Consider the following 16,284-nt stretch of genomic DNA (forward strand, 5'->3'; position numbering starts at 1 on the left):
GTATTCTTTATTTTTAAGTCTATTTTAGCTATCATTCATAAAATCACTTCTGCCTTCCCTTACGCATTTTTTTCTCCATTAACTTTCCACTTATCTGAGCCTTTCCACTTATCTGAGCCTTTCCACTTATCTGACTGGTTCCCATCGTGGCACAGTGGAAATGAATCCGACTAGGAACAATAAGGTTGCGGGATCGATCCCTGGCCTCACTCAGTGGGTTAAGGATCCAGTGTTGCCGTGAGCTGTGGTGTATGTTCCAGATGTGGCTTGGATCTGGCATTGCTGTGGCTCTGGCATAGGCTGGTAGCTACAGCTCCGATTTGACCCCTTTCCTGGGAACCTCCATATGCCACAGGTGCGGCCCTAAAAAAAAAAAAAAAAAAGAACCAAACTGTCCTTATAATCTCTGCCTTTTAGTGGGAGTCTGTAGTTTATTAATATTTAATGTAATTGTTGATTTTGCATTTCACTCTGCCATTTTATTATTCATCTTCTTAAAATGCCTCCTATTTTCTCTTTCTCTGTAACTGCATGTGTGCAGTCAGCCCCACACATTGATGGCTCAGGATACAGCCAGGCATTTGACCAGGGTTTGTACACTGAACTTGGGGTTTCCCTTCTCTATGTCTTTCTTTCCCAAGATTTCCCTTTCACCTTCAGCAGCTATGTTTGCCCCAAGCTCTATGCTCTGGTTCTTCAGTCCTGAAAGAATGTGGGTTTTATTGGAGTTTTTGCTGTTCCTTTGTTCCGACTTCCATTGGTCCTAAGGCTAAAAGCTATAAATAGATAACTCACCCTATGCCATTGCCTTCTTCCAGATTTCAGTGCTCCTCCAGAATCTTCTGTCCACTTCCCAGTATCTTCGAGTGTGTGTGTGTGTGTATGTGTGAAATATATATATATATTTAATTTTATGTATGTATTTAATTTTCCAGAGTTGTAGTTTTATTTTGCAGTGCAGGGGAGGAGGGGGTCAGGTCCGCTGGGAGCTTACCAGTCATTTCAGATGCAAAAGAACTCTTTAGGATTGTTTTGCATTCCTTATATATCTAGTCATCTGTTCTGTCTTTAATGGTAAAGGCTCTCTGAAAATGTTGGGTCCTTCCTTCATGGCTTTTTCCTGTTTAAGAAGTTCTGTGGCAAGCCTTCTCAAAGAAGGAGTTTCAGGAGTTCCCGTTGTAGCTCAGGGGTTAATGAATCTGACTAGGAACCATGGGGTGTCGGGTTCGAACCCTGGCCTTGCTCAGTGGGTTAAGGATCCAGAGTTGCTGTGAGCTGTGGTGTGGGTTGCAGACACGGTTCGGATCCCGCATTGCTGTGGCTCTGGTGTGGGCCGGTGGCTACGGCTCTGATTGGACCCCTAGCCTGGGAACCTCCATATGCCGCGGGAGAGGCCCAAGAAGTGGCAAAAAGACAACAACAACAAAAAGAAGGAGTTTCACTGTAGAGTGATCAGACAGGGGCTGGCCATTTCATTTCCTTGGCTAACTCCCAAATCTCTCATCCTCCCGCCCCCAAAAAAGGACATCAGTTTTTTGGGGGGAACAATCTTCCAAATTCTTACTGTGAGAAATTGTCTTGGATACTTGCAAAGCTCAGTTGAAGAAGGGTCTCACAGCTCAGCATTTAGACTTTAATGAGTCCTTACATTTTTAGCCCAGGAGCTCCACGGTCTTCCTGGATCCATTTCTCCAGAGAGTAAAAGTTTCCAATTTCTGTTGGATTGGTGGAGGTAGCTGCTCAGCTGTATAGATTAGAGAAGCTGATCTAAGGACCCCTCTGCTCCTTAATCACACTTGCAATCAATTCGTGTGCTTTTAGCTTCACCTTAACCTTGAATTCAGAGGCTGCTGGTGATGCCAGTGTCTTGGGCTTTTCCAGAGTTGTTTTCAAATTGGATCATGTCTTGTTGGCTCCTCCATTCCCTCTGCCATCCCCAGGCAGTCTTGTTTTTGCTTTTCCCTTCTGATAATCCACTTACCATCCATTCTATGTCTATCTGCAACAATGTTATTGAAATATGGTCTGTTGTGGTCTCTGCTTATATGCTCTATGTTCTTTTGTGTTCATGCTTCTTTATTCCTTTACTTTCATTTGGGTGGCGTTTTTGGAGGAAGGTAATGTATGTTCCCTTGTCTCTTATTCATAAAAAGTGAATAAACTGTAAAGGACCAACTTGAGAAAACATAATAAAGACAGACTTTTCTCCTCATTGCATGAGGTTGATATCTTAACCAAGAAAACTATGAGCTTACTCTCCAGCAAGAGCATCAAGTAGAGGATGGCAGTGCTTATATATCACTTAGAATCAGAATTTCTGAGCCATAATGTTATAGGCTTCAAGTCCCCTTCAAGGAGATCAAACCCAAAAGCCTCTGGCCATGTCTCATTGTAATACCCCTTCTGCCACCTCGAGAAACCTGGCCTGCTCGCTCCTTATGAGGGAAGGAATGTCACCCATTCTCACCCCACCTCTATATAGCCTGTTCCCCATGCAAATAAGTCAACCTGCCCAAGACCAATCAGAGATCAAACCACACTCAGCCCTTACCCATAGCGTAGGGGACCAGGGCAGGAGAAATTAGTGGGCCTGGGGGTGGGAGAAATTGGGTCCCCACTCAGGTGTGCAGCATGGGGGTATAAAAACAATTGTAAAGCAAGACGGGCCCTCTTTTACTTGTGGGGTGGCCCTCCCCCCCCTCTCTGAAAATGTGCTTTTGCTTTAATAAATTTATAACATGCCTGCCGTTTCACTGCTTTGCTGCAGTGGGGCAGGGACCTAGGAAACAATGCAATTCTATCATTCTGGAACAAATTCTATCAATAAGAAACTTTCTGAACAGAAAAGAGAATTTTTTAAACAGTGATTTTCATACTTTTTTTTTAAAGTGGTGGTACTAATTTTTTAATGAAATTTTACTTGTGCCTCAATATATAAAACAGAATAAATTTATACGTTTCCCCTCGGCATGGAAACCGTTTCTTTTGTAAAACACCTGAGCTCCTTCCAAAGGCTTTGGGATTCCCCAGGGCACAGATGGGAAAAAACCACTGCTTTAGTGGTGACATTCGATAGTGCTTTAGCGCAACCATCTCTCTGGTGTTTAAGTGCTTTGAGAATGTTAAGAAGCAACAAGAATGTTAATTGAACTTTATTGAGGACTCACTGTGTTTGGGAATGTATGTTTTGGGACACACTGTGTATTGGGGATGTATGTAAGTGTATGTATACTTACACACAGTATGTCATTTAATTTTCCCTTGGATGCTATAGGGAAGGCATAATGATTATTCCCATTTTATAGGTGAGTAAATGGAGGCCTGAAGAGGTAAGTATTTGTTCATGGATACATAGCTAGCAGTGGAAGAACTGGGATTCTAATCCAGATCTGTTTGACCCAGAATGCATTCAACATGGGCATGGTCTGATGGGCTTTGACCCCCCTGGAGCACCTGGAACCCACCCTGGGGGTGTTGTACAGGAGGGCTACTTCCATTTGTGACAAACATAGAATGATGTTTATAACAAAAAAGCTGTTTTTTGTTGCTGTTTTTGTTGATGTTTTTTAAATGATGGGGTTTTTTTAAATGCTATTTTTAAAATGATGTTTATAACAAAAAATGATGGTTATAACAAAAAAGCAATGCATGTCTCTAATCCTCAGGCAACGCCAGCTCCCAGATACCCCACCCTATTCTGCATCAGACTCCTGCTCTCCTCCGGAGGTCAAAGGTGAGTGCCACCTGCCTTCCTCCCATGTCTCTCGCTACTTCTCTTTTCTTGGTTGAACTCCGTGCAGTGAGTAAGAGCGGCCTTTCTCACGTGTGTGTCCCCCCCAGGTGCATGCTGTCCGACTCAGACACCTACAGCCCCGGGGACACCGGCTGCTTTCCTCCATGCCACAGCGACACCAGGAATGCTGCCTGCGCACCTGGCCCACAGCTCCTCTGAAATGAGCGACTCTGGCCATACTCAAAGCACCCTTCACAGCTGCTACTCAGACCCCAGTCATCTCATGCCCCCCCTGGACCAGTCTGTGCCCTCCCATCTGGGAATTAGTTGTTCCTACCATCAGCAGCCTGGGTAAAGGGCAGGATATTTCATTATGAAAGACCCCAGTGTAGCCAGGTCCCCTCCCAGGCAGTGCTGCTAAAGAGTGAACAGTGGAGTCCTCGCCAGGAGATGGCAGTGTTGAGTCATATATCAGACATCCTCTGCCCTTGCCTTTAGATCATCTTTTAATTAACAACCCACTAAACCCAGGGTCCTCATTCAATGGAAGCTAAAATGTCAGAAATATATAGGGAGATTCTGGGTGATGGAGAAAGCTCTGTTCATATTTGCAGCCTCAGCTAGACCACTCAAGTAATTTGCGAATAAGCTCTCTGAAAAGTACCTATCTATTGTCTTAGTTAATATTATTTTCTTCTTGGAGTTCCTGTCATGGCTCAGTGGTTAACGAATCCGACTAGGGACCATCAGGTTGCCAGTTTGATCCCTGGCTTCACTCAGTGGGTTAAGGATCCAGCGTTGCTGTGACCTGTGTTGTAGGTCGCAGATGCAGCTCGGATCCCACGTTGCTGTGGCTGTGGTGTAGGCTGGTGGCTACAGCTCCGATTAGACCCCTAGCCTGGGAACCTCCATATGCCTCGGGTGCAGCCCTAGGAAAGGCAAAAAAAAAAAAAAAGAAAAAAATATATATATATTATTTTCTTATCTTTTCCTTCCTCTCCTCCTTTCCTCTCTTTCATTCCTCCTTCTGGATTTGGAAGACAGCAGAAAGAGTAAAGACCAGCAAAAAACATGATAAAATTCCATGTGAAAAACATTTTCAGGTGTAAAGTGTACACATATTTTAAGTATCTTCTGTTTTCTCTATCTCAAAGAGTCCTCTGCCTTTGGAAAACGTTGTCAGTTTATTTTTTAAGTAGGGGTCCCCAGATCCATGGGATAGTAAAAACAAACAAACAAACAAGAAAACAGTTTCAGACTAGTAGGGCTCAGGGAATCGGAGTTTCCTCTCTCCGCTTTATGCATAGACCTGGTTCTGCAGACCAGTAGGACTCAAGGAACCTTAACTAACTAGAAACTTAACTAACTAATTTAACATGACATGGGGGGAGTTCCCATCGTGGCACAGTCCGACTAGGAACCAGGAGGATGTGGGTTTGATCCCTGGCCTCTCTCAGTGGGTTAAGGATCCGGCATTGCTGTGAGCTGTGGTGTAGGTCGCAGACTCAGCTCGGATCCTGCATTGCTGTGGCTCTGGCCTAGGCCGGAGGCCACAGCTCCAATCTGACCCCTAGCCTGGGAACCTCCATATGCCACAGGAAGCAGCCCTAGGAAAGGCAAAAAGACAAAAACAAAACAAAAAAAACAAAACATGACGTGGGAAGCAAAGAAGACTCCTAACTTTATTTTGGGTTCTTGATTTTAGAGCCTCATTGCCACCAACCAAGAAGAGAAAGTACACACAGGCGCTGGAGGACTCCAGGGACTGTCAAGTGTGGGCCTGCCATGCCAGACCAAGTGAGCTATTCCAGGGGTTTGCTCCAGGGGAGCAGGGAGGTAGAAAGTTCAGCTTCCCTAGCACATGCTTCAAATGAGCAGGGTTCCCAGTAGATCTTTGAAATTTGTAAAAATCATTTCAGAAGTCTTTCGGCAAAATCGTATGATGTCCAAGTAGTCAGCCTACTTTCTTTGTCTTATACATCATGTGACACATCATGTTTTGAACTTAGAGACCTGATCAAGCTGAGAACAAATTGGGGGTTTTGAGCCTGAAGCCCTGAACTTCTGAATTTCCAGAGTAAATGCTATGGTACTTATTAGGGAAAAGGATAATACTCCAAGCCAATTCTGTTAGCCACTGTAAATACTCAACGTAGGCCTTGTGAATAGTGCCCCAAATTCAGGGTACCAGGTCACATTTCTTTTCTTCCCACGCATCTCTTTTATTCTCCAGCTTGGAAAGAAGTCCAGGATTTTCCTCTTGAGGCCCCCTCCCACTATGGTCCCTATACTCCAGAGCTTTCGCCCAGGGAGGAGCTGCCCATGGCTTTCTCACCTGCTCAGGTTTCTGCCTTTGCCTTTCACAGCTGCAAGTAAGAGCTGGTCCTCTGTGTCTCATGGAGCCTGCCGGTCCTTTCAGGGACATCTGGCCTCAGCTCCATTATGGGCTGTAGGGGTCCTTCAGTGGACGATGACTTCATTTGGCCAAGTCCCCCATATCGTCACCCCCTGGGAGTACCATGGCAGAATTGCACCAGGCATCCAGCCATCATATAAACCAACCTCTACTGCCTTCTTGTCTTTTGCATGGATCCCATGAGCAGAAGCTGCTTGATTTTTCCTACTCAATCCTAGAAACACAAAATGCTAATTAAAGCCTTGTTTCTGGATAATATAGAGCTCTCCATCCACCTTCCTATGCATGGTTACTCTAATTCCTTCAGGGAGCCTAGCATCCTGCCTGCAGCTTCTTTAGGCTTCTCAACCACAAAAGGCTGAGTAAATTTCTAGCCAGATGAGGGGACCATCTGTTCACTCTGCCACAGATGCACAAGTTCACTGAGAGTACAGAGCAAGTCACCCAAACCTTCCAAGAGTTTTCTCATCAAACCAGATTGTTGCAGAAAGCCTCCTGGCCATTACAGAGTTAAGCTCCATCCTGTGATGATTTTCTACGGCCTGTCCCTAGAGAAGGCATTGATTTTTTTACCCTCTCCAGAGAACAGCCATGGAAGAGTAACTGGAATACACTAACAGATAGGAAATCTTGCATCTCTTGTTTAAATCCTGTTCAAAGGTCACTGAAAATCCATCTAAAGATAATTAGCTCCAGACAACAGTTCCAGGATGAAAATAAGCAGGTCCCCAAGGAATGAAAAAAAAAAAAAAAAAAAAACAAACCACCAAAAACAGTGAATCCAAATGCCATGTTTCTAGCACAAGCTTTCCAGTGGAGAGCTCACATTTGATATTATAGAGGCCAAGGATTTTACAAAGGTCCCAGGGAAACGATATATGGATAGAAGAAGGAAGAGCAGGTCTTATGGGTAGGATTTTTGATGGGATAAGGTGTTCTAAATCAATCAGTAAGACTTTTCTGATGACCTTCTCTGAAGCAGTTCTCTTTGGCGAAGGGTTCCAAGATCCTCATTTATAGGGCTCATGATGTAGAATTACTGTGTTGCTGGGGGCAGATGTAAAATCTTGCTTAGAGAGAAAGTAGATACTGGGCAGACTCCTGCCAGCTGGTACCTGGCCCCATATTGTCTGGACCCTAAGTATGACAGGCTTCCTGGTCCCACCTGATCCAAACTCTAAATATAAGAGTACCCATGACCTCATATGGTTTGAACTTCAAGGGCACAAGGGCACAGGGTTTTTCAGCCCAAATCATGGCCTTCGGCCCACAGTGAGAGGTATAGGGGCTGAATTCACACCACATACCCAGGAAAAATATCTGTCTCATCTCTCCAGCAATCAGGGGCTTTTCAAGACTGACTTTTCTTGATTATCAAATGAGGATCATAATTTCTATTTCACTATTCTAAGACCATTTTCAAAAAGTAATGTATAAGAAAATATTTTGAAAGACATTCAAATGTAAGCTGTGAGTTTTCTCCAAAAAGTTGGGACTGAGGCAGTTTGCTGCCTTCACACTTCTGCTTCTCTCTTCTGTTACATTTTCTCAAGAAATCCTCTGTGAAGCATCAAGAGAAGAGAGGATTTGAATCCAGCCTCTTCCATGTAACAGCTGTGACACTGGACAAGTTATTTCAGATCTTTGAACTCCCATTTCCACATTTGTTAAATGAGATTAAGAAATCTTACCTCATAACCACTTTATATATCTGTTCAGCTGTATCTAATAGAACATCAAATCCCCTCCTAGAAATATACCTAACAGAAATGAATGCCTATTCCCTCTAAAAGGCATCCTCTCAAATACTCATGGCAGCATTATTTATAATAACCACAAACTGAAAATAACCTGAATGGCCATCAAGGATGAATTGTGGTATATCCATGAGATGGAGTACTATACAGCAATGAAAATGAACAAACTACTACCCATTTGCAGCAATGATGAGTGAAACTCATAATTATGGGCAAACGAAGCCAGTGCATAAGAGTACATATCATATTATACTGTTTCTATAAATTCTTCTATGGTGTTAGATTTCATAATTGTGGTTATTCTTGGGCAGGAGAAAGTAGTAACTGGAAAAGGGCATAAGCATATCTTCTAGAATACTAAAAGTGTCTGATTTCTTGAGCTAGTGGTAGTTATTACAATTCATTTTCTGAAAATTTGTTTTATAAAATCATACCTGCCTTCACATACTTATACTTCATATACTTATACTTCAATAAAGAAAGTTTATTGAGAAGTTCCCATTGTGGATCAGTGGGTTGAGAATCCTACCAGTATCCATGAGGGTGCAGGTTCGATCCCTGGCCTCACTTAGTGGGTTAAACGATCCAGTGTTGTGGCAAGCTGCCATGTATGTTACAGATGCAGCTGGCATCTGGCATTGCTGTGACTGTGGTATAGGCTGGCAGCTGCAGCTCCGATTTGACCCCTAGCCCAGGAACTTCCATATGCTGTGGGTACAGCCATAAAAAGGAAAAAAAGAAGAAAGTTTATTGAAAGAAAAGGGATACTTACCTTGAAGATGAGTTAATAAGCTAATGAGAAACTATATCAAGTATCTGGGATAGTGCCTGTGATATGAAAAGACTGCAAGTAGTAGGTAGTATTATTATTTTTAATATTAATAAGCCCCAGGATTGGGATTAGGCTTGTGCCTGGAATTTTAGCATAGGCTTGTTGTGCCAGGTTCCCATCCCTGAGGCTCCCCAGCTAATAGCCAGCTCCCAGGGGAGCCACGACCATGTCAGTTCTGTTGGAATGGCTGCCCAGAAACTCTTGCTGCTGTGATGGGAAAGGGCAGGAAATGCCCTTCGGGCCCTCTGCCCACTAACCATGCTCCGTCCCAGCACCTGGAGGAGTGGGGCTGGCCTTTGGCTGCTTCTGGCACCTTGACCTTATGGTCATACTTGAGGGGGAAAAGGCCCATGTTAGCTGATATTCACTTGGGCCCATGATGTTAATCATTTCACATCAGAGTTACCACAGAGGCCAAGAACAGAAGTATGTGCCAAGTTTCTTAGGAATGACTGAGTCACCTGAGTTGAAACAAGTACGTGGGATAATGACAGGGCCACTAATATTAGCCAGAGGCACCATTGTTTAAAGTCTTACTGGTGGCAGACACTGTACTAAGTACTTATAGAGATGACGCATTGAATTCCTTCAACAATACTGGGAGGCATCAACCTGTTACATTTTGCAGGTGAAGAAATTGAAGCCTAAAGACAAGAGACTATTTTGCTAAGATCGTAGAGCCAATAAATGAGTTATGATTCAAACCCTGTTCCATCTGATTCCAAACTCCAAGCTCTTGAACTTCCCTTAGTCTCTCTCCATTGGAGGAGGGAGGAAAGAAAGATGGAAGAACTAGTTTCTTCCTTTCTCTGAAGTTGGTATAAGCAGGCAAACCATGGAAGGTTTTTTTCTTTGAAAACTTTTTAGGCCAGGTAACTTTTGGAGGAGTGAGGTATTAAAAGCTCCTCGAATTGCTGACCTCCTGTATTCTTATCCGGGAAAAAGTTTCAGGACTTTTCAGGACTTTTCAGACTTTTCAGACTTTTTCAGGATTTTGAGAAACTTTTTCCCAAATGATTGTTTACAAAACCCCCCAAAATAGATGTTTTGCTTAGGTGATGTATATTGATGCCCCACGAAAAACTCAGTTCCTTTGACATTTGGGATCCAAAGCTCTGCTATTTATTTAAGAAGAACTCAATAAAAATATAAAGAAAGAAAGATGAGTGAGAGAAAACCCAGCCACCTGCCCCTGGATTCTCCAAGCTGTGGGCTAAGTGCACGCTCTGTGGGAGCTGCTGCCGTATTCCTGTGCTGTTGTTTACAGCTGGCACCTGCGTTTATGAACACACAATATTCCCCTTTCACTCCTGACAGCAGGTGCGAGTGATGGTAGGGAGTTAACAGAAAAGGGACACAGCAAACATCCTAATAGAATTTACATAAAAATTTTCTGTGGTTGAATCATACAACTTGGAGGCATGATCAAGACAAACAACTTGCAAGGATTACGCAAAAAAAAAAAAAATAGCTTACACGTGAAATTGCTGTTATTTGACCACCTTTGGTCTACAAAAGTAGCAATTTTATATATTTAATGCTACCTTCTAACAAGATACTGTTACTTTATCTTGGTATTAGCTTCTAAAAGTGCTTTCACTTATGTTAATGATATTCTCTCTGCTTGTTTAATGTTGCAAGATGGGCAGGACCCCTGTTTTAATTTCTATTTTGCAGTGGATGGAAGTAAGACATTAAGTGAATAAATAAATTCAAAAGGCTAGTTGGACCACAGACAGTGCCACAAGGGACTTTTACTGGTTTCAGTTAAAAAAGAAACAACACAACAAAACAAAAAAATCTCCCCCCCCAAAAAAATCCCAAACCTCTCAAACTGCCTTAAGCCAAAAACAAACAAACAAAAAAACAAAATGAGGGGCTTTACTGGCTCCTGATCCAAGATTAAGATTGGATCCTAGAATTCAAATCATGTCGTCAGGACTGACTGCCCTTCATTCTCAACTCTGCCTTCTGCTCTACTGGCTTCATTCCCGGAAAGGCTTTTCCCTCATTTTGTTCCAAAATGGCACCAGCAGCTCTTGAGGACGTGTTTTATAGGTTCAAACCTCATGGAAAAGAGTCAGCATCTTTGGACTTCCCTCGCGGTGCAGCAAGTTAAGTTTCCAGTATTGTCACTGCTGTGGCTCAGGTCCCTGCTGTGGTATGGATTTGGTTCCTGGCCAGGGAACTTCCACATGCCATGGGTGCAGCCCAAAAAAGAAAAAAAGAAAAAGCGTCAGCCTCTCTGAGCCCATCTTCCCTAAATTGCTGAGATCCACTCTGCTTGGATTGAATTAGACCGTGCGTCTACCTGGTGCAATTATTGATGCAAAGAGTGAATGCTCTTGTTTGATTGATCAAGCCTCGGTCACCTACCCTCCTCAGGCTGGGAGTGGACTTTCACTCAAGCCACACAGACTGGGAGTGAGGACATGTCATGCCGGAAGTAGGGTAGTTCGATACTAAAGGTAAATTTCTAGCAAGTGCTCACCGTGGCACCTTAGAAATCACTGACCTCAGCTGCTCATTTTACAGAGGAGGAAACAAGGCTAACCACGGGCCCCTGCCTCCCAACACTTATCATTCCCCACACGGTCACTCTGCCTCTTACATGGTGTATGCATTCGCTCCATGCAGCTGTCTGTGAGTCTAGGAAACCGACCTTGGAGGAAAGATCTAATGCACCTGTTTCTTTGCAGTGACAAGTAGGAGTCACAGCAGTGACGTGCAAGATCACAACAGTGAGAGACAGAACCCGATGCTTGCGGACCAGTGCTCTCCTGCTCTGAAGTGGCAGCCATACCGAAGTGTTCCTTGGCATAGTTTATTAAATGGTCAATATGAAAAACTGTAAGTGGACCGAGGAACCCCTTGTGGTTGACTGGAGAGTGAGGGGAGAAAGGCCGTGCTAACTCTCAAGACTGAATCCCAAGTCTTTGGGCTTTGATGCCACCCCTGGGCATCAAAAATGGCCTGGGTCAGTGAGAAAGTTGTGTCTTACTCCTTAGGTTTTGCATTTGAACTAATGAATAGTTGGAACATGGACTTCTGGCCTTCGGAAATCCACACGTGTAATTCTAACTCATAAGTTACCCACTAAATGAGGGAGGAAGGAGGGATTCTTTCTGAAATCACATGCCCAGTTTAAACTAAAAGCTGGAGGATGGAATTTCCCAAATCACTAACATTTAATCCTGCAGTTAATTAAAAATTCCATAGAATATTTTGGGGTGGGGGGCACATTTGTTACTTCCCCAGCATCTACACTGTGAATCAGCATTGTCCATTTATTGTCAATATAGGCTGCAGCAATCACAGTCAGTGGTGGCTTTATATGAAGAGACTGAAATCAAATCATACAAAACACCCTTAACCTGGAAAATCTTCATCCTATTCTTTTGACGTTATAGTTTCAAGAAATAAATGCAGACTTATTACAGTATTGCTCTTAACATCTTTTAAGCCGTCTCTTTATTTCTTAGGATATAATTTACCTAGCCAACTCTTGTAGAGTTTTCATTGATTATAAATGCCTTCTTGAAACACTGAAACATGTTAATGGTTAAAGAATAGGATTTTCTGGAGTTCCTGTCATGGCGCAGTGGTTAACGAATCCGACTAGGAACCATGAGGTTGTGGGTTCAATCTCTGGCCTTGCTCAGTGGGTTAAGGATCCAGCATTGCCATGAGCTGAGGTGTGGGTCGCAGACACGGCTCAGATCCTGCGTTGCTGTGGCTGTGGCATAGGCCGGCATCTACAGCTCCAATTGGACCCCTAGCCTGGGAATCTCCATATGCCGCGGGAGCGGCCCAAGAAATGGCAAAAAAGAAAAAAAAAAAAAAAGAATAGGATTTTCAATTAATAAATATAATATAAAATGAGAAACATTGGACCACAGACTTGAGGGTCTTCAGGGCATTTTTTCCAAACTCAAATATAACCTCTTTAAGAGCACAACTTATCACTAGGGTTTTTATGTTGGATGAACTAAAAAGAAGAAATCTTTTCCTTAAAACAAAATCTCAGAAGCTAAACATACTCTGGGAGTTGATGTGTTTAACAGGAGACAAGAAGCAGAAAACTGCAGATTGTATCACTGAAGTGTCACAACTTGTATTTTTGCCACTGTGTGCAATAGGAAAGAAAGGAAGTGTCCCCAGGTCTTGGTTTTGAGTCAGCCTTCATTTGATGTTTTTGGGGGGAGTGTTCCATATTCTATCCTAAGTATTACCACCAAGGTATGAAACTATCACACATATGCACAGTATTTTAGCTGAAGCCTTTAATGCTTCCTAGTCTGTATGTGTCTGAGTCGATCAAGTTTTCAAGGTAATTGTTATAATCTCTCTTCTCACTTGAGTAGTTTTTTTTTAAAAAAGTTTATTTGAACAGCCAATCTATGCTCCACTGATCTGGAAAAAAAGAACACAATGGTATAAACTCAAAGGTGTAAAGGCAGATTTATTTTGAATGTTTAATCATAATTCACTTCTTCAGCAAAAAAAAAAAAAAAAAAAGGTATTATTCTCTGGATTAGAACTCAGGCTGTCTTGAGTTCACTATTCACATTATTGAGACAGAAAATTACTTTTCTCTTCTTAGATTATTATGTTTAACTTGTAACAAAAAATCATTTTCCTAAATAAACCATAAGCAATAAAGTTAGGGGATTAAAAATTTATTAACTCTTTTAAAAATGATATTTAAATCTGTGTTAAAAAGAGCTTTTAAAAGACCATTTTAGTTGACTTTATAATTAACCTGATATCAACACCACAATTGCTACTCTTTGGGAAATAGACTGGTTTCTATAATCAGTGATGTGTGTTTAAGATTCAGAATTATCTTCAGTTATATAATTGGTGTGGGTTGATTCAGTTTCTGCTTACTGCTGTCCTAAAAGTTCAGGCTAATGCAGTTCAGTCTGAGCTGCAAACCTTGCATCCTTTCTTCAGAGTTTTTGACAATGAAACGTGGAAGACCACAAAAAGATATTTCCTTTTTCTTTTCCCCAATGAAGACAGTTCTTATTACCCTCTGTAGGAAAATCTATACAATTCAATCCATCCAGATAAATTAAAGATTAGTTCTAGAAACCTAGGTCCATATAGATGTTCCCAGATGGCATAAAACATGTGGTCTTTATCAAATCCTTCATTCAGTGGATTTTCCTGTTGCTGCTGGCAGGCACTGTGATTGTGGGGCCTTTGCTCAGCTACTTGAGGGTAATCAGTGACCTAGGGACCTGATCCATTGGTGAGGTGCTTACGTCGCAAAGAACATGGACACTCTTTTCCCAAGAGACGCATTCATATTTTCTGTCTCTGAAAGTAGAGGAAAGTTTAGAAACTCTATATTGTTCATTAAATGGCAGCCATCCAAATTGAGATCCCAGGAAGTAAAGACCCACACTGTGGCAGAGAGCTAGCAAAGCAGTAAGTACTGCTCTCTTCTTTCCTAGGAAAGAACTTCTTTCCTGAGGAAAAGCCCAGATTTAGGAAACATGATGCATTAAAAATCTTGTTCTGGAGTTCCCATCGTGGATCAGTGGTTAGCGAATCTGACTAGGAACCATGAGGTTGCAGGTTCGATCCCTGGCCTTGCTCAGTGGGTTAAGGATCTGGCGTTGCCGTGAGCTATGGTGTAGGTCACAGACGGATCCCAAGTTGCTATGGCTCTGGTGTAGGCTGGCGGCTATAGCTCCAATTCGACCCCTAGCCTGGGAACCTCCATATGCCACGGGAGCAGCCCAGGAAATGGCAAAAGGACAAAAAAACAATCTTGTTCTATATCTAAAATCTTGTTCTATATCTACAACGTATATGGAAAAACTTACCAAAGTAGTTTTCAACTTTTATATTCTCTTCTCTACGTATTTAAAGCTACATATTTAATATATTTTGTAAACGTTTAAAAGTATTTAGTTAAACATATACTACACAAAGTATTGTAAATGATCTGATAAAACAAATAAAGCGAGAGTCTAATTAGCCACCCCACCACCATCACTTTTTTTTTTCTTACAAAAGTAACCAGCCTAGTAGGTATTCAGTGCTATTACCAGATCAGGAGGATAAAGAGGAAATGACCAAACTCATTTCAGTTTCACATATTTTCAATCAGTAGTTGGACTGGCTCTGGTTAATCAGGTTTGAAGCTTTTCCTGGTAGTTCTGACCAGTCTGCTTTTTTAATTTTTTTATTCTTTTGTCTTTTTGCCTTTTCTAGGGCCACTCCTGTGGCCCTAGAAATTTATTAACTCTTAGACCTACACCACAGCTCACGGCAACGCTGGATCCTTAACCCACTGAGCAAGGCCAGGGATCGAACCTGCAACCTCATGGTTCCTAGCTGGATTTGTTAACCACTGGACCACAACGGGAACTCCGATCTGCTTTTTTTATATGACTACCAGTAAGCTGAACATTTATTCCTCTGAATGGCCATTTGAGTGCGGTGTTGATGAAATTTAGAGATTTTTTTTTTTTTTAAGGAGGAAAGAGAGTGATGCCACCCCAGATATTTCATATGTCTGAGTAACATATTGACTTCTTAACTTCTAGCCTATGTCTTTCTATTGTATGGTGAAGTCAAATTAGAAGTCTAGAAAGCACAAGGGAGAAGGCAGGCTGAAGAAACAATGCTTCCATTCGGCAAGATAAAAAGCTCTGAGGGGGCCAGCTGTGTTCTGAAATACTATTTTCATTACCTTGCTAAAAATTAACAAAATTGATTGATTAAATAAAGCAAAAGGTACTTTCCACAATATATTTTTCCTGAAATGTTTGTACGGTTAATATTGTTAATGAAAGAAAATGTGTAGAAAATATTTGTAAAACCGTTTCTTGCTTCTGCTTTTCATAGACCTGATATAGGCTATCGAGTTGTCACAGACAAAGGATTTAATTTTTCACCAGCAGATGAAGCTTTTGTTTGCCAGAAGAAGAACCATTTTCAGATCACCATCCATATCCAAGTTTGGGGAAGTCCAAAATTTGTCAAAACCCAAATGGGTTTAAAGCCAGTAGAAATGTTTTACTTGAAAGCTTTTGGGGTTAAGGTAAGTCTTTTATTTAGTTTTATTTATTTATTTGTTTATTTTAGAGCTGCACCTAGGGCATATGGAAGTTCCCAGGCTAGGGGTTGAATCGGAGCCGCATCTTCAGCCTATCCACAGCTCGCAGCAAAGCTGATCCTTAATCTACTGAGCAAGGCTAGGGATCAAACCCTGCATCCTCAGGGACACTAATCAGATTCTTAACCTCCTGAGCCACAAGGGAAATTCCCTATTTAGTTCCATTTAATTCAGCCAACATTTATGAAGTGTTTCCGTTTTCTGTGGCTGCCTAACAACCTATCCTAAAACTTAGCAACTTAGATTAATAACTTAGTCTAACTAGCAACTTAGACCAAATGAATTAGTCATTTATTTGGGTCACAAATCTGCAACCTGGTCAGGGCTTGGCTCTGACAGCACACCTCTGTTCAGGAGTGATCAGCTGGGGCAGCTCATCTGAGCCTGGATCCAGTTTCCAAGATGGCTCCT

At 42.1% G+C, this 16,284-nt stretch overlaps 1 protein-coding gene across 1 annotated transcript in view; it reads left to right on the top strand.

Annotated features, from left to right (window-relative positions):
* MYRFL (myelin regulatory factor like) overlaps positions 1-16,284 on the top strand; it is a 144,923-nt gene that overhangs the window by 55,740 nt on the left and 72,899 nt on the right. The window contains exons 6-10 of the mRNA XM_085024873.1: positions 3,666-3,733; positions 3,841-4,084; positions 5,439-5,530; positions 11,438-11,588; positions 15,603-15,798. Of these exons, the coding sequence (XP_084880999.1) occupies positions 3,666-3,733; positions 3,841-4,084; positions 5,439-5,530; positions 11,438-11,588; positions 15,603-15,798 (751 nt within the window). The remainder of the gene's footprint in view (positions 1-3,665; positions 3,734-3,840; positions 4,085-5,438; positions 5,531-11,437; positions 11,589-15,602; positions 15,799-16,284) is intronic.

Source organism: Sus scrofa, chromosome 5, assembly GCF_054392235.1.
Source record: "Sus scrofa isolate SSC_HxYL_T2T_F1_AM1 chromosome 5, Sscrofa_HxYL_maternal_Yorkshire_Landrace_v2.0, whole genome shotgun sequence".
NCBI lineage: Eukaryota > Metazoa > Chordata > Mammalia > Artiodactyla > Suidae > Sus > Sus scrofa.